The sequence below is a fragment of the Chrysoperla carnea genome, chromosome 2 (genome assembly GCF_905475395.1).
Source record: "Chrysoperla carnea chromosome 2, inChrCarn1.1, whole genome shotgun sequence".
NCBI classification, from domain to species: domain Eukaryota; kingdom Metazoa; phylum Arthropoda; class Insecta; order Neuroptera; family Chrysopidae; genus Chrysoperla; species Chrysoperla carnea.
The window spans coordinates 43,441,043-43,461,573 of record NC_058338.1 but is presented as its reverse complement, the minus strand read 5'-3'; the positions used below and the strand labels follow the sequence as shown (position 1 = coordinate 43,461,573).

The 20,531-nt window shown below is 28.0% G+C and overlaps 3 protein-coding genes across 4 annotated transcripts; 1 reads left to right on the top strand and 2 right to left on the bottom strand.

The window, feature by feature from the left end:
- Positions 1-43: 43 nt before the first annotated feature.
- LOC123292707 lies at positions 44-5,270 on the bottom strand. The gene is made up of 6 exons (XM_044873421.1): positions 5,061-5,270; positions 2,672-3,612; positions 2,524-2,596; positions 1,717-1,853; positions 1,349-1,599; positions 44-168 (listed from the first exon to the last, which is right to left on the bottom strand). Exons 1-6 carry the CDS (start codon positions 5,124-5,126, stop codon positions 44-46), a joined length of 1,593 nt encoding a protein of 530 aa, XP_044729356.1. The 5' UTR covers positions 5,127-5,270.
- Positions 5,271-5,370: 100 nt separating this feature from the next.
- Positions 5,371-12,430, top strand: LOC123294007 (MOB kinase activator 1B). 2 transcript variants are annotated; one of them, XM_044875058.1, is made up of 5 exons: positions 5,371-5,537; positions 5,619-5,785; positions 8,072-8,299; positions 8,365-8,528; positions 10,192-12,430. In XM_044875058.1, the coding sequence occupies exons 1-5, from the start codon at positions 5,524-5,526 to the stop codon at positions 10,270-10,272; spliced, it is 654 nt and encodes a 217-aa protein (XP_044730993.1). In that variant the 5' UTR covers positions 5,371-5,523; the 3' UTR covers positions 10,273-12,430. The 2 variants fall into 2 exon arrangements, with proteins under 2 accessions (XP_044730993.1, XP_044730994.1); XM_044875059.1 differs by lacking the exon at positions 5,371-5,537 and having other exon boundaries at positions 5,605-5,785.
- A 3,065-nt stretch (positions 12,431-15,495) lies between these two features.
- LOC123294006 lies at positions 15,496-20,154 on the bottom strand. The gene is made up of 3 exons (XM_044875056.1): positions 19,679-20,154; positions 17,936-18,394; positions 15,496-17,065 (listed from the first exon to the last, which is right to left on the bottom strand). The coding sequence occupies exons 1-3, from the start codon at positions 19,990-19,992 to the stop codon at positions 16,900-16,902; spliced, it is 939 nt and encodes a 312-aa protein (XP_044730991.1). The 5' UTR covers positions 19,993-20,154; the 3' UTR covers positions 15,496-16,899.
- Between the last annotated feature and the right edge of the window lie 377 nt (positions 20,155-20,531).

Here is a 20,531-nt window from a genome sequence, read left to right as displayed (position 1 = left end):
TTTTATTTATTTATAAAAAAAAAACAATAAAATAAAAATTGATTTATAATAACTTAGGTTGTTGTTTTAAAGCAGTAATATCCAGTATTTTACTTTGACTTGAATATTTATTCCCAGGTCGGCACTCTTCAGTACGTATCATTTGTTGAATATTACAAGCAACTTGATCTAAAATTAAAAGTTATGTTTTTAATACAAAAAATGAAAAATTTTACAAATACTTGGATGATGTAAGGAATAAGTAAGACGTGCTTGATACACGAGCCATTTCCTTCCACTTCTTTCCATATAAGCTGGTTACTAACTATTGAATATAGCCTATCGTGGTAGCATACCTTACGTTTTTATACCATGTATATATGAAATATACATAGTATATTAAGTTTCGTCCCAAGTTTATAACGCTTAAAAATAATGATGCTAGGAAAAAAATTTTGTGATAGGTGTTCATAAAATCACCTAATTAGTCCATTTCCGGTTGTCCGGAATGTTTTACTCAGGACGTAAAAAGTGAGGTCAAGTTCGCAAATGAGCATCATAGGTCAATTGGGTCTTGGGTCCGTAGGACCCATCTTGTAAACCGTTAGAGATATAAAAAAAGTTTAAATGTAAAAAATGTTCCTTATCAAAAATTAAACAACTTTTGTTGGAAACATTTTTTCGTAAACATCACTGTTTACCCTTGAGGGCGCCAATTAGGCAGAAATTTTATAATATGTACTATACTTGATTATCAGTTATGTATGTGTCACATGTTTGTATGTGTAATGTGATAAAGAAATCAACACTGACTATGCATGGTATTTCAACAATTAACTCAGTCAATTGTTTGTTTTCACTTATTCTAGCATGGATTTCATTTGAGAACCCATGTTTGCAAATTAAATTGTTAAATATTTAAGCTACAGAAAGTTAATATTAATTTTGAAAGAAAATCTTCACACGTCCATTTCTCATGAGATACATGAAAGATTCATGAGACACCTCATTTTTACATACCGATAAAGTGATTGTGATCAGATGACGACATTAAAACTTATTTTTTGAAAATAATAAAAGTCGTCGGAATTTAGGTCACCAATATAAGAACATCCTAAAGTTAAATAAATGCGGCAAACCAACATGCTCCAAGTTAGAATCACAACTTCCAAAGTTTACGAAAAAGTCATAAAATCTACTTCAAAAAAATCTACTGTTGTAAAAGTGTAACGGGCAACCATTGAAGTGATTTTATTTTTAATAAAAATAAAAACAAATTGGAAACTGGAATTGAACCAAGCCTTGCAAATACATTATATGAAGCCAAGGTCACTCTAGATAGAACAAATGTGAAATGCATTAAACTTACCATTAGAATGATTCCATAATCGATATTTTTGCATATGCTTTACAGTGGCGAACGATACTTCGTTTCCATTCAATGGGCTTGAAAACATATTTTGTCTCTGAAATTGATTTTTACCATGATTCGGTAATTTTTGTATTTTTTGATTTTTTGTCACCAAAAAACTAAGTTGATCATCTCGTAAATATTTCATTACTAACTGATTTACTTCTACACTCAGATCATTTCGCTTTTTATTCATTACAAGCGAATCTCTAAAATAAAATATGTCGGTGAATCGTGAATCCTAATAATTTTTCATCGTTGGTAAAACAACGGGAAAAAGATTTATTTTTTAATGAAAGCTTTGTTTAATTGTATTTAATACTTACGTTGTTAAATTCAAGTTAACAAAACTAATTCCTAGGTCTTGTAAATTGTTTGGGAAATCAACACGAAGCATATTTTCAGACGGTTGATTATCCTTATTTTCTCTAGGAGATTGCTTTAAAATATTTTGTACTTGTTCCTATATTAAGATATGAAATAAATTAATGATATAAACTATTTTGCTCATTTAATTCCTGGAGGTAAAACACATTAAGTTTTTGTATCGGAGAGTGTATTTGTTCACTTTTTCTACCTTGTTAAAAATTTATAGGTAGTAATATTTTACAGCCGCAGTTTGAGTGAATCTACCCGATTATTTTTATTTGATCAAATATACTGTCTCAGGAGTATTCGTTTGGTGTTAACGGGCATTATTTATGTGAAATAATTTTAGTGCGTATATTGCTGATTGGCAAGATAGCATCTAAAGAACTATAAAGAATTTTTAATTTCATTTCTAGATTTTAAACTGATCTTAAATTTTATTCGGATAGCAAAATGTGTCACACAAACTCCGAAAACACTTTTTTAAATTTCTTTTTTACATTAAAAATTCACATAGTTAAGGCTGTTGAGAAAATTATCGAATCATCTTGGTTTATGTTATTGAATAAAACAATAATTGTTCAAAAATATATAACAGTAGCCTTTAAATAGTAAAAGGAACCAAATGAGGCGATAAAAAAGTTGTAAAATCAAGAACTAAAGCTTGAAAACCTTTCCGATTTATCGAAAATTGTGGCATATTAACCTGACTATTTACCCTGCAATCTCGCCACAAAATAAAAACAATTATTATCGATACTTACGACTACATTATTGTACGCTTCCGCACTATCATTATATTCATCGATATTTTCTATATCAGCATCGTCATTTTCCCTGAAAAATGTAAGTAATGATATAATAAATTTGAAAGTTTCCATATAAGAAAAACATTTTATGAATAAAACTTACTCTTCATCAGAACTTTCAGCAAATTCTTGAATGTCAACATGAATACTATTATTCGAAGAATAAATGGAATCTTCAAGTGGTTCTGGTATTTCTGGAATCTCACTTAGAGAATAATCCTTACACCGACTATATCCTTCAGCAATGGTATTTGATAAATGAGACAGAGCCCCAAAATTATAGGAGGGATTAGATTCACGTTTATTTTGAACAGGTGTCGCAGTGTATTCAATATCAGAACGTTTTTTAGTTACTTCAAAATTTTTTGGACTATCATTTTTTGAATTAGTATCATTGGAATTAACATTAATTTCAAAACTTGTCATAATACCTATTGAAACTTGTACCGGATTTGATTTGGCATTTTGTGAATTTGTATCTTGATTAGACTTAGAACATGAGCATTTGCACGGACATTGTTGATATTCAATTGCACGCTGCGATGAATTTTTATTATTATGGTCCAATAAAATTTCTACTTGTTTTTGTAAATTTTTCAACTGATTGTTTTGGTTTTTAATTACTTCATATAAATCAGAAATTGTAGGCTCTGGTTCCTTAATTTCTTCATTTATTTTTTCTTTTTGAATGCTGTTTACGTGATTTATCCAATCAGAATAAGATTTAGGATTTTTATTCACAATTACCCCTCTATTTCTTGTATTAGGTGAAGGTTGCTTTTTAGGACTGCAATAGCTTAAATCCAATTCCTTATTTAAGAAATGTTCTGGTGGATGTGTTTTTGTGTGATTATCAACATTAATGGGAGTTTTTATATCAAAGAATTTTTGAGAATTGTTTAAACGATCTGTTAATGGTGACTTGAAAGATACCTGATTTTTCAAAGCAACTTCGGGTGGGAAATTTTCTTTATTCTTTCTAGGTAGATTTGACGTTGATGAATCGAATATTGATACGTCTGGTACGAGATAATTGGTTGGATTCTGTAAATGAAATAAATATTTATATCGTTGAGTATAGTTCTATAATTGAAATACGTTCTTATGGGAACTTGCCTGCTGACTGTAATAATCAAGACGGTTGGATAATATACAGAGTTGTTCAATAAGATATTAGCACTTATGTAATAGTACATAATTTTTAATTTGTTATCGTTGTACACTAAATATGGCCGCCCAACTGACTTGAGATATTGTCGCTAGGCCAAAAGAGTTGGAAAATCGATTGCTGCTTGTAAATGGATAAAAATTGACCACGGATAACTATAAAACTCTTAAATGCAATATTGAAAACTAAAATTATATATATTGAAAAATTTATTCTTAGTTTTTATTTTATCTTGTAGAGTTCTATAAGAATCTATCTTTAAGATCAAATTTTGAAGCCTCAGAAAGCGTAATCGACCTTTATCCACCACACTTTTGATTCAAATAAATGGACTAAAAACAATACCGCTCTTAAGTGCAAGATTATGTTCTCTAATCAATTATTCTGGGTTGATGCCTTGATAATATAACAAAAACACTCATTTGGGTGCTTTAATAATTAACAATTGCTTTCCAAATCATAAAAAATTCGTTAATGAACTCAAAAAGTAGCGTAACTTTTAGTAGGTCCACTCGTCCTAGGGATCTAAAATAAACTACAAAATTAACTAACTACATAATTAATTATACAATCCAAAAAATTAAGACACGGGGTTAAAATTTAGAAACGCCCATTTTAGAAACTTAAACTAAAATTTAGAAACGCCCAACACCACACCGTTCAAAGTTATTGTATAAAATATTCTGTAAAAGCTCACTTGAAGTTTGTTGGCGCGCTTTTAATTTCGTAGGTTTTTTTTTTTAAATATCCCGAAAACGATGTGCTTTTGGTCATAAACCGTTCGGTAATAAAAGACAATTTTATAAATAAGAGACTCGGATATATTTTCGATAGAAGGGGCCATTCGTGAAGTAAACAGCTCTGAAAAATCGCGAGGTACAGATATTTTTCTGGATATATTCAGTTTGGATTATAATTTCGATTAGATGAAAAGCTATAAAGTAATATTGAAATAGAAATAAATCGAAAACAAATTAGGAAAGGGAAATTAAAGTTTTGATAAACAATTTTCATTCAAAATTTATTTAAACACCATATCTCCGAAATATTAAGTCGTATTTTTCGTTATACCTCGCCGATTTCAACAGAATTCGTCAAAAACGATTTTAGAAATTACTTAATAGCATTTGTTGTAAAAAAATAACAGTTTTCGAGATATTTCATGGCTTTGGGTTATGGTGAATTAATCGCGCGTTATTTGTTTGATATTTAATGGTGGATTATTGCTAAATTTTTAGCCTGTATCAAAATCTTTTCAATTATATGCCTATTTCCTTGGATTACATAGAATTAATGAAATATTAAATAGAAAAATGAAAATAACCTTAATAAAACTTGTAGGATTGGGAGCATTTCTCGGTTCCAAGTATCCATAAACAAATGATTCCATAATATTGTTTAAATAATAAAAAAATACGTTCCTGATAAACGTTCAGAATAAAACATTACTTAAAAAAAAGTACTTTGTAAACTTTAACTGTCATACACAATAAATAATAAAATGTTTTAAATTTTAAATCAAAAAAATACGTTAACATAACCTCTCATCGTAATGTTTTTGCAGGAAGTTTAAAATTAACCATAGAAAAGTTAACTGCGTTTGACACTTTTATTAGACAGCAATAAACATAGAATGGTGAAAACATTTGTAATGGCTGAAAGCATAGACAATATAACTTGACTAAAAATAAAAACATAATAAATTGTTTTTCAAAAATAAATATTTGTTTAATAAATAGTAAAATAATTCATAATTTATCACACTTTCATTGTTATTTATATCAAAAATGAGTTTCCTTTTGTAAGTTTCTTTGTAAATTACAAAAATTATTCTAAATCTTGTAAGTCAATGAAAATAATTTTTTTTGATGAATTTTTATAGTGGAGGACGTTCCTCCAAAACATTTAAACCAAAGAAAAATATACCTGAGGGAACACATCAATATGAATTGATGAAACATGCTGCTGCAACTTTAGGATCGGGTAATTTACGACTAGCAGTCATGTTGCCTGAAGGAGAAGATCTCAACGAATGGGTCGCTGTTAATAGTAAGAATACTTTTTCTTTGATTAATCATAAGCTGGTTTGAGGTTTTTTAAATTACATACCAATGAAATATTGATTAGCTAACTTGTCTCGAGCTCTTTTACAAGGAATTCAAACATTACTTTCATGAAATTGAAAATGATTAAATTAAAATCTATCTCAATTCTTGGAGATATCAGTTATAATTTGAATACGTAATTAGTATGTACCAACTTCGTTTTTGTTTTTCAATTGTGTCAGCCCTTTGTAGAGATGCTTATTTGATAATTGTTCGACTAATATTATCTGAAAACATGGGTGAAAAAATTCAAATACATTTGATACGTAGATCACGAACCAATCGGAAAAGAAACCACTAATAACAAAATGTCAACCTTATGAATAAGTATTTTACCTTTCTTTTATTCGTGCAATTCATCATGTTTGTGTTTCAAAATCAAAATCATAAATACATAGGAACATAAATCGTTACTCCATAAACAACTGTTTGCGATAAAGCTTTGAGCTCCTTGTTTGCAATAAATAATATATTTAGGTTTCTACAATCAATTTTTGCCTAATCCATTTGATTTGAAAGATGTATGCTATGATATAAACTTTCTAATTTAAAATTTTCTTTTAACTCTTTTTAGTAACGAGCCTGAGGTAAATTTTAGATGACTCTGAAGGCCAAAGTCTAATTAAAAAAAGAGATATCTATTTGAGCCCAATATTTTTGTTTATATATTTTTTCTGTATTTAGTTAATCCTAAAAATTGTTCAATTGATCGATTATGCTCCACCCTAAATACATACTTGAATAAACGTTAGGTTGACCGTTACGAAGGTTGACCGTTAGTTTAAAAAAAATTATGAAATTGTAGGTTTATGGGTTTATCCTATTTTGATATAATTACTTCAAAAACAGAGAATGACTTTTATCAAACTACATTTGCTAGTTGAATCATAGACAATTTTATTATATATATAAATACGTATTTCGATTACCATGTAGTCACATGAATTTCCATATCGTAATTATTCTCATAGCGTATGTTACTCGTTGCTAATTTGGTGTCGGATTATGAAAGTAAATAATTTGTCAATTTCAAAATCTATCATTAATTCTAACAAGGAAAACAAACAATAGGGAATATTCATGTATTTTTTATATATTTTTAATTCATTGTTTACACCGTTATAATAAAGTAAAAAATATAAATACTGCTTAAAAATGCTGTATTTAAGTGTAAAAAATATTTAAAATACATTATAATTTTGAGATATTTAAACGCAGTTTTTTGGCGGTCTCTGTGGATGACGTATAAGTACGTGATCTGTCAATTTTTGACAGTTCAATGTATAATTTACACTTTAAAAAAATGAATTTACAACACAGAATTTACACTCGTTATTATTAAGTTTTCTAATAAAAAGCCGTAGAATAGTATAATTTAATGAAATACCATATAAAATGTAAGTAATTAATATCATACAGTATGTCAACAAATTTGACAAGCCCGTACTTTGATGTCACGTCCGTATAAAAATTTGAATTTCCGTTTAGAAATTTTTAAATGCCCTCACTGATTTTGTACTTTTATTAATTAATTTTAAATAATTAAAAAGATATTAATTACTAAAATAATGGTTTAGTTGAAATGTCCAGTCATTAAAGTTACGGAAAAAAAATATTTGAACCAAATTTAAATTTCATGAATATTCCCTATTGACTGAGTTATTTGTTGATATGCCCTATATAAACAGTGTTGAATGTCAGTGGTTTATTATTTTTAAATATCTGGATTTAAACTTTGTTCTATCTCTAACGGTTTTCAACCGAATTAACCTATGTTGCTAATTTACTGAAACTCACTTTTTACGTCTTGAGCACGATATAAAAATTTCAGCTTGACAACCGGAAATGGACTAATTGGGTGATTTTATGAACATCTATAATAAAATTTTTTCGTAGGAACAAAACTTGGAACTAAAATTAGCATACCTTGATATATATGGTGTATATATACATTGTATAAAAATTCAATTTTAACTTTGCAACTTTTATTAAATCCGATTTTGGAATAGGTCCCTTATCCAACTTCATTGTTTTATTATTCTGTTTTTTAATGTAGATGCTTTCATAGGAAGCATGCGTTTGGTCACAAAAATCTTATGAATATTTATTTTTTTAAATCAAATAAGTGCTATTCAGTCACTTTCGGTAGTAAAACATGTAATTATGAGACACCCTGCTAACAATGGTTGGCGCATTTGATATTTAAGCTCTATTGTTTTGTATTTTTTAGCTGTTGATTTTTTTAATCAAATAAATATGTTATATGGAACAATTACGGAATTTTGTACAGAAGAAAGTTGTTCAATAATGTCAGCAGGACCAAAATATGAATATCATTGGGCTGATGGTCATACAGTGAAAAAACCAATAAAATGTTCCGCTCCAAAATATATAGATTATTTAATGACATGGGTTCAGGATCAATTGGATGACGAAACATTATTTCCATCGAAAATTGGTATGTGCACGTGTTAATCGACAAATTCCATACTAAATTCATAAATCATGTTTTATTAATTGTAGGTGTTCCATTTCCAAAGAATTTTTTATCAATTGCAAAAACAATTTTAAAACGACTTTTTAGAGTTTATGCCCATATATATCATCAACATTTTAGCGAAGTTGTGCAACTTGGAGAAGAAGCGCATTTGAATACATCATTTAAGCATTTTATTTTTTTCGTACAAGTAAGTAAATATAAAAATTGAATTAAAACATGAGATTTTTTGATAGTAAAATGAGCAATTAAATTTAACTTTTTATATATTTATAAGAAAAAACGGTTGATAAATGATAGATAATATTAATAGAAAACAAATTTTATAAGACAAAAAAAATTAAGTCGTAAAATGTAAGTGTTTATATTTAACTAGCCTCCACCTCTCTTGCTCTCGCTTATCTCTCTTCCATAACACTCGAAATAGGGGTAGGAATTGTTTTATATGTACAGAATTCAATTTTTTTTTTAAATGTTATGTAGTTTTGATTCATTGAGCGTATCAGAACAGGTGGCCAAGAATTTTACATCGTACACAAGTTTACAGAAATCTTTAATTTATGGCTCAAAATCATACTCATAGATGAAATCAATCATACACGTAGTGAAATTTCATAGACTAAATTAAATTTTTTGTTAAAAATATTATTGTACAGTTTCATTCAAATTCATTCGCTAGTTTTTACGTGAAAGCGTAAAATCACACAAACAACCTTCCTTTCCCATTTATAATATATAGGAAAGGGGTAGGAATAGGGATTAGTAAAGTTATCGAACATGTGTCTTTTATTTGTCATGACCCTTTTATTTTTCGAACATAAATTTTTATTAACTTAATATATGCTCGAAACTTGAAAAATAGTTCAGATTCAATGAAAAGCTTATTCTACTTCACAACTAGGAAGAAATCCGAGAACTCTTTAAATGAGACTGTAGAAAAAGACAAAAAATTTTTTTTCAAATTTAAAGTTTTTTGAAAAATCTCATAGTTTAAGCAGAAGCTGCAAAGTTTTACCCAAGATTATTTTTTTCGTAAGTTTTTTGAGAAATCTACTCGCATTTCAAAAAAATGTCTCTAAAAATTATTAGCTTTTCTTATTAAGATCATTTTTGTTATTTAAAGTTTTTCTTTGTGTCTTAATTTTTTCATAAATTAAATGAGAAGTCGTAAAGAAAAGAGTGTATTTAATTCATGTAAAAAAATTTGCATTTTTATAAGGAACAACTTTCTAATTTAAAGCTCTACTATTTATTAATCAGATTGATATTTTCATTGAATCTGATAGCTTAGATCGAATTTAATGATCGCGTAAGATGGGGCCTAATATTTTTCGTAATATTTTTCATAATTGACAACTGACATAAAGGCGTGGCTTAGTAAATATTTACTGACTTTAGCTTGCAAATTTAAAAAGATAATATCTTCAAATTTAAAAAGATAATATCTTCGTTAAAATCTACTTTGCAGAGAAGCCCTTTTTTTAGAGTTGTGTTTTTACCATTTTATCAACCGTCCGACTTCATTACAAACCTGTAATGAAACTTGAAATATTTTGTATCATAAGTTGTAAAAAACAATTCAAAAATGATTGCTGATTTGATTAAACGGTTTCTCGCCTCGGCACTGCTAAACTACCTCAAACATAATAATATATGCAAATTATTTAAAATGTTTTGTACTGCACTTACACAAAAGATTTGAAATTTAGTCATAACATCAGCTTTTTATATTATTTTCCTGTGTAGAAAGTTTTGGGAAAGTATTTATTTTCTAATTTTTAGTCCATTGAACTAGCCTTGTCTAGTAAAACGAATTTTTGTACTTATTTTCTAAAATAAAATTTTTTTTCTAGGAATTTAATTTAATTGATCGACGCGAGCTCGCACCGTTACAAGAATTAATTGAAAAATTAACAGCAAAAGATGCTCGATAAACAAGTGATACATTTTTAATCATAGTGTTACGAATATATTTATTATTTATGTTATGAAATCGAAACCAATTTAAAATAGAAACTAGATCAATAGTTAAAACAAAAGTTCATGTGATTATTCTTAATAAATAAACGTATTGATTGCTTTTATATGATTAGAGCTGTCAAGATTTCAAGAAAAATCTCTTAAATTTATCGTATTTTCGTATCATAAGATATACCTATATTTTTTATATAGAAAAATCGCTTAAAATTGATATTTTAATAGATAAAAAGTAACTATGAAATATTTTTCTAAAAATTGCTTTCTAAAATCGTCTTTAACGATCGAGAATTACGATTATCATATTATGAGAATTGTATTTAAGTAACTACGGTAAATTTTACAGCCTAGAGCTTCACATTTGACGCTTAAAAATTAGCTTACAAAGTTACCTACAATAAAAAGCAATTAATTTTAGCTTATGCTGATTCACCACCTGGATTAAAAAGTTTGAAGAATGTTGGTTAGTTGAAATTAAAACCTAAATGGTTTTTAATAATTATCCCATTCGCGGCATCAAAATATTTGACTGGTTTAATTATAGCCAGCTAGTAGGATAAAAAACCCAAAAAAGTATAGGTAGTCACTGCACAACATCGATCCAATTGCAGGAATGAGAGTCAATAAACATATCAACATCGAAATTTCATACATCGATTTAGACGGAAATCGGGGGTCGGAAATTTTTTCTAAACTAATACTTTTTTTTTTTTTTGACGCTTTATTAAAAAAAAAATTGAGATTTTATTTTTACGTTCAGTTACATAAATTAACAAGATGGAACTAATTCTTATTCACAGAAGTTACCGAAAAAAGATCATTCATAGTGAATATGTTTATAACAGATTCTTTTAGAGGATGTAAATTGAATTGTTATGGATTTTGTGAGACAACTTATTTCTAGTCTTAGAAAATTGACTGACTGTGGCGGATGCGTGTGCATCGCATATCTTTTATATATAAATATATGCATGTAATATTCTAACTTGAAATTTTATATAAATTACGATAATATCTCCGTTTTCTGTAATAGTGTCTCATTTTTGAACGCAAGGGCTAAAAACTTCAGAATCCAACCAACTCCTCTGTAGTCGACAAACTCAACCTAAACTTAACTCTATTAAAATATTACAGAGTTAGTAAAATAAGAAACGTTCAAGATAACAAAAATGAAATAAATTTAAAAAATGCAATAGTTATATATGATTGTGACTGCTGCTGGATTCGAATTAAGTAATCACTAAAATAACAAAATACATACCTATGCCTTTACTCGCTCAGCTATATGATGTTCAAAGAAATGACCATTATATAACATATAAATACAAATGTAAAGTAAAGTACAGTCGATTTTGCACGACTAGAAGTAAGTTGACATTTGAAAATAAATATACAATATGCCTTGTTTTTTTTTTATAAGATTTCTTTGTAAGGATACAATATTTATTGCTGTATGTTTTTTTTTTGGTGATGCTACAGTCGAACGAAATTGAAACGCTTTAAAGTGAATATTGATTAAACTTGTTTAGAACGTAATTTTCATCAACAATTGAGTAGGTAGTATGTGGTGGATTAGCAGTTAATTAGCAAATATTTGACCTAGTTTCTACCCTTATTTTGTAAAATGTATAGTTGTGTGCAATACGATTCTTTTGTTTCAGATTGTATTTAAACAAAAATTATTCAAGTAAAGAATTACCAATCTTAAAATCTACACAGTCGCATTAATATTTATATATTTTTTAAGAATTGGAGCAAATTCTTCATGCAAATATAATTATTACCTAGCATTATTATTTTTTAAATTATTATTTCGAGGGCAGTGCCCTTAAAATCTGATCACTCGAAGTAAAAAAGACAATGAGGGTACTTTCATTGTTGTAGTCTAGTTATCTCGTTATAATTATTAATTGAATGAGACATAATCAATAATACAGGGTGTTTCTGAAAGGGTCCTAAAAATTTCACGGAAAGATATTTATTACTGGTACTATTAAGAAAAAAAATTGCATATGGCCATTGGTCCGAAAATGTATTGTTATGACCACGAAATCGAGTTTTTGTTGATAGCGAGTACTATTTTATTTTTTGTAAAACATGTATTCCTAGACCAGTTTATGTAAATATAATATTAAAATAAAAAATATGTCAGAATCTATATATCCAGAACCAATTTTATAAAAAAATTGTGTTTTCTGGATTCGATAAGGTATATAAATTTTACTCGATTTTTTGCATTTCCATAAAATTAGTATCTGAAGTAAATTGAATCCAAGTGACAGTCTTGTACAAAATGACGTCATAGTTATAGTTCCTCAGATCTGGATAATATGGTTGGTTTTTTTCGAGGTCTATGATGAATATTTTCCATGATATATGTGATTGCTGTGGAATTAATTATTAAGTCCAGTAATTTTTAGATTGTGTGACTGCAATTGTCTATAAAAGGTTGACGGTATTCAAACTTGATCCTTCATACTATGAAGGAACAAGTTTGAATTATTCAAATGAAGTTCATAGTTTCAAGCAAAATGTATTTGAATTTGTCACAAACATTACTTTCAGAATAATTAAGAATAGTCGATGTGTAAAATTAATTAACTTCAAAAAGGGGCAGAGAAATTTCTGGAATAATAAAAAAAAAAGTCAAAAATATTTTGATTATAAAAATAATGACTAAACTAGAACAATTATATTACAGTGTTTATTTAAAAAAGCTTGGCAATAGTAACTTCCTACGTTGAAATATATTTAAAAAGTAGTGAGGCATTTTTTAACATGTTATATGTAAATAAAGTATACAATTTAATAAAATAAATTTCAAATTATGTGTTGGTCATTTACTTACCAAAAAAACGCATGTTATTTTGTTCAATCAATAGTAATATAAATTAATTTTCGATACGCGCATTTGTGATTCATAACTCTGGTATAATTATTTTACACTGTGTTTTAATCGAGGACACACGAGTTTTAAAAATAAAGTGCGTTAATCTTAAGACGCTGCGATTTCTTTTATATATGATAATTATTAATTAAAATTAACAGTCCCATTTTATTTAATAAGAGACTTTCATGTTTACTTGGCACAAAATTAGAAATGTATTATCATTTAAAACAGAAAAAATATTAAATTTATATGTCTTTTTGAACTCATATGTTAGACAAAATTAATAATTATACTGTTTGCTTCTAACTAGATTTTTTCTACTTAATATAGACCTAAGATTGATTATAGTAAACAATTTTTTTTTTTGGAGTCTTAATTTAAATATTTAAATAATTTAAAAAATTCAGAGTTAAGAGCCACCAATCAATAAGAACAAATGACAAGAAGCGAGGAATTTTGCTCTCTTAAGTTCTCCGAATTAATCAAGTTAATTGTAATATGAGTAACATAAACATAATTTTCTGTTTTTAGAAGCTAGTAATGCATTTAAAAAAAGTTACTGTCTGAAAAACTCGACATAATGAAGATTAATTTAAAACATTTTTCGTCCAATTATCACCAAATTACTTTATCAGTTTCTTTTATTTTTTTGTAAGGTTTATTATATTTTAGTTGATTATTTCAGAGAATTTAGGAAACAAAAATTTTACTAGTTTACAAAATAAAATAAAAGTCATGTCCTTCCAGTGAATTTCATATCGTTTTATTTGGCAATAACTAAATGCGTGCCAATAACTAAATGCAAACATATATTTGTTTCATTTTTGTTACGTCAAAAGATCAAGTTATTGTTACATGTAATTTTCAGACTGTAGTTAATTAAATATTTATTTTTAAATTTTGTCAAGGCTTTAGATAATACTAGCATAGCTTTTAAACATTTATGCTCCATTTTTCCAAACTTTTCTGAGCATAGCATAGCTTTTAAGCATTTATGTTTCCAAACCTTTGAAAGATACTGGGACCAAGCCATGCTATGTGATTATTGCTGATCTATTATAAGAAACAAAAATAAATACAAGAAAAAAGCTAAGGCGATTAAGTTTTAATATTTTTACTTACCTACGTTATGATCGGAACTTGGATATCAAATGCTGGTTGTGTTTTTGTTGACAAAATACACTAGTGACTTCGCCTTTTAAAATCAACATGGGTGAAAGCGTTTGGAACTTTGGAAGATTGTGTAAAGTTTGGATAAAGTTTTTTTTTTGCTTTTTAGTGATTTTATTTAAGCAGACGTAAATTGGGGATTAGTTTAAAACTAATAAAATGGCTACATTTCAGAAACATTTCTGTATTATAATAATATAAATATTATAATCAATATTATTATTATTATTTTTAATATTAATTTGTCATTACTTTCATTAATATTAATTATCATAAATTAATTTTTTTAGAATATTTATGTGCAGGTGTTTTGGTAGATCATTTGTTTAAAATTTTATTTTTTATGATCGTATTTATATTGATCATTATACCTGTTTTTCGTTTCAAAATTTATTTTTTTCTAATGTTCATGCAATTTTTTTTTATTTGGTCAAAAATAATGTTTTGAAATTTATTTGATTATTTATTGTTTGAGAAATTTTTTAATATAATCAGTTTAAAATTTTGAATTATGAATTTTTTTTTATACAGCTAATGCCTGATGGATAATGGATTTTGGGAGTTTAAAATACCCGGAATCTTATCAATAGAATCTCAAACCCTGTATTCCTATTAAGTTTCATTTCTCTCCAGGTCTTGTTGTATTTTTTTTTAATTCGTCTTTTAAGGTCCTCGTCCGCGTGATATATACTAATGGTGTTCCTAGTATGTGCCTTTCGGTTTGAAATTCATCTGTGAATGCATTTTGTTCCATCGAATTTTGGTAAATCAAGATTCGTATTTAGGTTTTAAATATTACACCTATCCCTACCCCCTCATGAACGAGAAATTATCTTAAATTAATTACCATTTAATGGTTTTATAAGTAATTAAAATATAGGAAATTCAATTTTCTATCTAGTTCGATTGATTAAATCGAACATTTTTATTCATAAGTTGGACTTTTTATTAGTGCTTGTTTTATTAACTTTCATCTTTTTAAAAAATTAATATTCACGGAGGGAATTGGCTAAAATTCTGGATGATTAGTGTATTTAAGTAAAAATTTTCTAAACCTCTTAACATTTTTAAATAAAAATTAAGAAATTGAATTCACAATAAAGGTAATAACAATTAATTATTCATAAATAAACAATTTTTATAATTTTATTCAAAAACAATAGAAGGTACAATAAATTCACTAGAAATATTACGTAGAAAAATATATAACATTTCTTTTTTTTTTTTTTTTTTAATTGTGGACATTCAAATCATTGTGCCTGTTCAGTAGAAATGGGCGGTTTAATGTGCATTCGCTTTTATGAATAGTTCTCATTTTCCATAAAAACGGGGTACGCAGTCCAAGCTGCTGTAGTATTTAATTAAAGAGTAGGTTCTTTATTTAAATAAAATATTAGTAAAATACTTTCATTCAATGTATGTTTTATAAAAATTCACTATGCAGTTATTTTTTTTATTTATTAAAGCGTCAAGCCATAAAAAATGTTACTTCCGTGGATATATATGCGCTTGAATTTTTTAGGAATAATATCATATTTCTTTATTTATTAATAATAACGAATTTCGAGGAAAGACATTATCAACTGCAATACGTAATTCATTAATAACAACAACATAATGTTACCCTAAGGGGTGTTAATACAGTTCTGGCCTAACACGTAACTCAGCTTTTAATTCCTTCATCGTACTAATTTTTGGGTTAACACAATGAAACCATAAGCAACACCAATATTATTGTGTCTTGCCGTCGCCATATTGACAGTGAGTAAGTTTCAGCGCCAGGTGGCAGAAAGTGGAACTAAATTTAAATGACTAGGCTAGACAACTCCTTAAACGTTATCAATCCAAGTCATTTTCCTAGCTGTTTGACTAAATGGCTGAATATCCTCCAGGCCGCAAGTTGAACGGCGCCGTTTAGTAAAAAGACTAGGCATTAAGCTAGCTGGTTGCGGCATATATACATATCTGATTTAAAGATTATGATTTTTCAAAATTTTACACAAAAAACTAACTTAACTCTCTTTACCTTCAATAATCGGAGCTCCATGCTTATCAACTATTTTTCTTTTACGTTCACTTTCTATTTTTTGTGAATAGACATTTTTATCTTTTTAATAGTTTTGAATCCAGAAATGCCCTTAAGAGGAGACACGAAAATATTTTGTATTGAGTAGCAAATTAAAAAGAGAAAAAGCGACCGCCTGAAAACGAATTGGCATTAAACCGTCTTTTTCTGCTGAATAAGTTCACTATTAGAGAAAATAACTTTGTATTCCTTTTTAGAGGATAATTAGTACCTGCTAGACACTTTCTGTACTAGTTTTGGTACAGATAGGACTTTTTTCGTTTCCACTTTAAATAAAAATAATAATAAAAAGGAAAATACAGTCATAGAATTAATTGTATTCAAAATACGTATGAAGTGAGTTTTAATGGCGATTTAAGTACGTATAATGTAAATTTATAATTTACAAGAATATAATTATGAATTTAAATTATGATTTTTGAAAATCATTGAAATTTCTTAAAATTGTTTTTTATTTTTTCTAAATAGCCACTTTCCATCGTTTGTTTTATCAATGCACGTTGTCTGCACCAAATTGAAAAATATATTTCCAAATAATTGGCCGGATGTAGAATTTGCTTGTTTTAAACAACTGTATAACATATCGTCACATTGGCAATAAGATCTGAAATTGTGAAAAAAAAATTGTTTAAAAAAGTTGTTTTAGGCCATCCATACATTACATCACACCAATTTTACGATTTTTAACCCCCCCCCCTTGTCACAGATGGTTACAGCTTCTTTTGGTGTGACGTCACATATTTTATAATTTAATAGAAATAATTAAAATAATACTTGGTTTTTATGGGTTAGTTTTTTTTTGTTTTAACATATGAATTTTGCGTTTATATTTTAAATTTTAACATGTTGTCACAAAGCTTTTGATCCTCCTAACCCTTGTCACCAAGGTCACATTTCCTTGACCCTCCCTTTAACGTGTGACACAATTAATGAATGGCTCCTTTGTAGTCGAAAAAAATTAAATTCTTTTTTTTGGTCAATGCACATCCGTCTCCCAGAGACTGCTAGCAAAGAAACTAATTGAAAGCAAATGAAGCGACATAGAACAGACAAAATTTATCTACCGGATAGATGAATCTTATATATTTAAACGAGCAATTCTTGTATATATATATATATATCAACGATCTTGGAAATGGCTCCAACGATTTTCATGAAAATGAGTATGTAGGGGTTTTTTGGGGCGATAAGTCGATCTAGCTAGGTTTCATTTATCAGAAATGTCGTTTTATCCGTCTTTTCATGAAAAATTCATCAGACATCTATTGGTGTATAACGTAGTTAATGAAATACAATGCAAATTATAACATAACAAAAAGGAGGCGTTTGAGTAGTCTAAAGTGAAAAATATGACTCTTGCTGACATCTATTGGCGAATAACCGAGCGAAGCTCGGTCATCCAGATATTGTAAACTTAAATTAGAACAAATTTTTCTTTGGAACGAATCGTAAAAATAAATATTTTGTTTCTAACCTGGTAAAAGGAGAATCATTATACAATGTATAACGTGTTGCATATTTAGCAATTTTAACCGGACATATATCGTGAGTACGGCAACATTTATCTACATTAGCATCTGTACCCAGATCATGATAATTTACGGCAATATCACCACTACCACACCATTTTGTTCCTGGTGCAATTCCATTTAATACAGAAAAAGTTGCACTTGGATTTTGAGTGGCGCCATTATTACTATTCCTGTTAAATAATTTAAATATTGGATTTGAATTGGATTGTTGTTGTACTTTTGGTGGCATATTATTATCAGCCGTATATGGACTATCACTTTGTATGTCACTAGTGCCGCCAGAAGGTTCTTCGAGCATTTCACATTGTTTCAATAAGTTTAACATTTCATCTAATGTAATGACTAGCGGTTTAGATATGCTCTTTAAATTATATAAAGTAGCATTTGCATCATTTGGTTCACTGAAACAAAAAATTTTTATTAATAAATAATTTGCTAGAGAATTTTTATATCGATTACAAGAGTCTTTAATATTTGAAATTCCTTTATTTTAGTATTTTTTTGTGTTTGAGATTAAATTAGTTAATCAGGCAAAACGACTCGATTCGAAAAAGTAGATGTTAATGGGTTGTAAGAGAAACGGTTTCCTTAACCCTCTGATTTAGAGAAACGATGGTTAAGAAAACGACGCTCAGAAAGACCACCGACAAGTTCTTCGTTGTTTTGAATTCTTTGTCCTTACATTAACTAGTTCAAGAGCTTTTCTTTCATGATTATGAAATGTTCCCAGATTTAACTCGAATAGTTAACATTTGAAAAAAGCTCCAAGTTCTTCGCCAAAGAATTGATGATAATTGTAATTTTGATGTTGGATTTTTGTCCTATAAAACAATGTACATACCCTGCAATTTAAGAAAAATAGCATTTCTCGTTGGGAGTTAAGTTAATACAAAAAACGATTTAAAAATATCATCTTTAAGACCGCCTAGATCCCAAACGAAGCTACTTGGTACTTGCAGAAGTTAAGCTAAATAAATTGTACAGACCTTTTAGAGATACCCTGAATAAATAGTCGCATAAGGAATACTTAAAATATAACCATTCTTTGGAAGTATAGCAGTTCCAATTTTTTTTTTTTTTTTTTTTTTTTTTTAATTTAAGTTTGAGAGCGTTAATTTGTGGAAGTTATTAACATTAATTAAGCACATTTTATTTGCTTAAAATCCACTTTATTAAAAATTTTTTCTATCAAAATATTTTGTTTATGTACATTTTAACTTGTTAGTCATCTTCAGAACTTGTTTTTTAAGCAAATAAAATGTGTTTAATTAAAGTTCCAATTTTGATGATTTTTTTTTGTAATGTTACTTTTATATGTTATTTAAAATCAAAAATCTTTCAGAGGGAGGGGGAAGCAATGTACCGATACAAACTTTCATCCCCAATTTCACCCCTTTAATTGATGGATTTCGAAAAATCCTTTCTTAAATGACACCTACAGTATACAATAAAAATCCTCTCGAAATTTTAAACTTCTATCATTTAGGCTGGACGTCTATATATCAGTCGAGTCATTGTATTTTACCCCGAATAAATTATTTCCTCTGAAAGGCTTCTGATTTTAAATAATTTACAAAAAGAAACATTTTTTAAAAAAATCATCAAAATCGGAGCTGCAATTGAGGACTTCCGAATAAAAACATTCATTGATGCGACTAACCTTAGATAATAATAATTATACTTACATAACTTCAATTAGTTCACAATTTAATAGCAACCGATCTGGACCAATCTCAATAACGGCTATGGTTTGGTCATGATAATATACCATTTGTATCGAATCACCTTTGACTCGTTGGCCACTAAATGGCTTCACACGACTATTAATATCTTCTGCTTTATCTGTATCCCTTTTACTGAAACCAGTCAAACGGCTTAATTGTCCAATTAGTGATAATGAGAATGTTGGTTTGCTGGACACAGTTAATGAAGTAAGTATTATGTCGTTACATAAAAGTATGACGCATACTGGTATTAGTAATTTGTTTAACTCTAGCATTATATTCTGCGTTTTATTAAACAAAAATTATCCAATTATTTAAAAAATATTATATTTACGTTTTAAGTTAATCTTCACTGATTAGGGACATTTATTTGATTTACATTATGATAATTTTTTCGTAAAAAGTCTTCGTAGGATCTGATATCACAGTGAATTAATCTGTAACAAAATAAATTTAATGAGAATAATACATAATGTTTAATTTAGTTATTTCAATTTTGCTGAAGTGATATATTTAAATTGTACTCTGGGCGCTAGCAAAGGTTCAGTGACTATGCAGGAGTTGACTATGAGATTTAGATCCCACCCGGTTAGTTTTCCCAGGGATAGAATAATGCCTTATAGTCCAATTAACCTGCAGAAACTCAATTTTAAATATGACAAAAAAGTTAACAGAAGATATGTACATTTGGCAAAACAGTTCTATGTTGATTTAGAGGCATATAATACAAAAAAGATAGCGATTTGACAAGAACCTATCGAATGTCGCGCTTTGAATTAAAAATGGCTACAAAGTCGTTATTTAGTGAAAAGTT

What these genes read in the sequence shown, in the direction of transcription:
- LOC123292707 (XM_044873421.1), bottom strand. Translation starts at nt 5,126, where the DNA reads ATGGAATCATTTGTTTATGGATACTTGGAACCGAGAAATGCTCCCAAT. An exon ending in GTTAACTTGAATTTAACAAC is followed by an intron (nt 1,600 to 1,716) that starts GTAAGTATTAAA and finishes ATTTTATTTTAG; the next exon opens with AGATTCGCTTGTAATGAATA. An exon ending in ATTATGGAATCATTCTAATG is followed by an intron (nt 169 to 1,348) that starts GTAAGTTTAATG and finishes TTTTAATTTTAG; the next exon opens with ATCAAGTTGCTTGTAATATT.
- LOC123294007 (XM_044875058.1), top strand. An exon ending in ATTATTTCCATCGAAAATTG is followed by an intron (nt 8,300 to 8,364) that starts GTATGTGCACGT and finishes TATTAATTGTAG; the next exon opens with GTGTTCCATTTCCAAAGAAT. An exon ending in ATTTTATTTTTTTCGTACAA is followed by an intron (nt 8,529 to 10,191) that starts GTAAGTAAATAT and finishes TTTTTTTTCTAG; the next exon opens with GAATTTAATTTAATTGATCG.
- LOC123294006 (XM_044875056.1), bottom strand. Translation starts at nt 19,992, where the DNA reads ATGCTAGAGTTAAACAAATTACTAATACCAGTATGCGTCATACTTTTA. An exon ending in TGTGAACTAATTGAAGTTAT is followed by an intron (nt 18,395 to 19,678) that starts GTAAGTATAATT and finishes TTTTTGTTTCAG; the next exon opens with TGAACCAAATGATGCAAATG. An exon ending in AATGATTCTCCTTTTACCAG is followed by an intron (nt 17,066 to 17,935) that starts GTTAGAAACAAA and finishes TCACAATTTCAG; the next exon opens with ATCTTATTGCCAATGTGACG.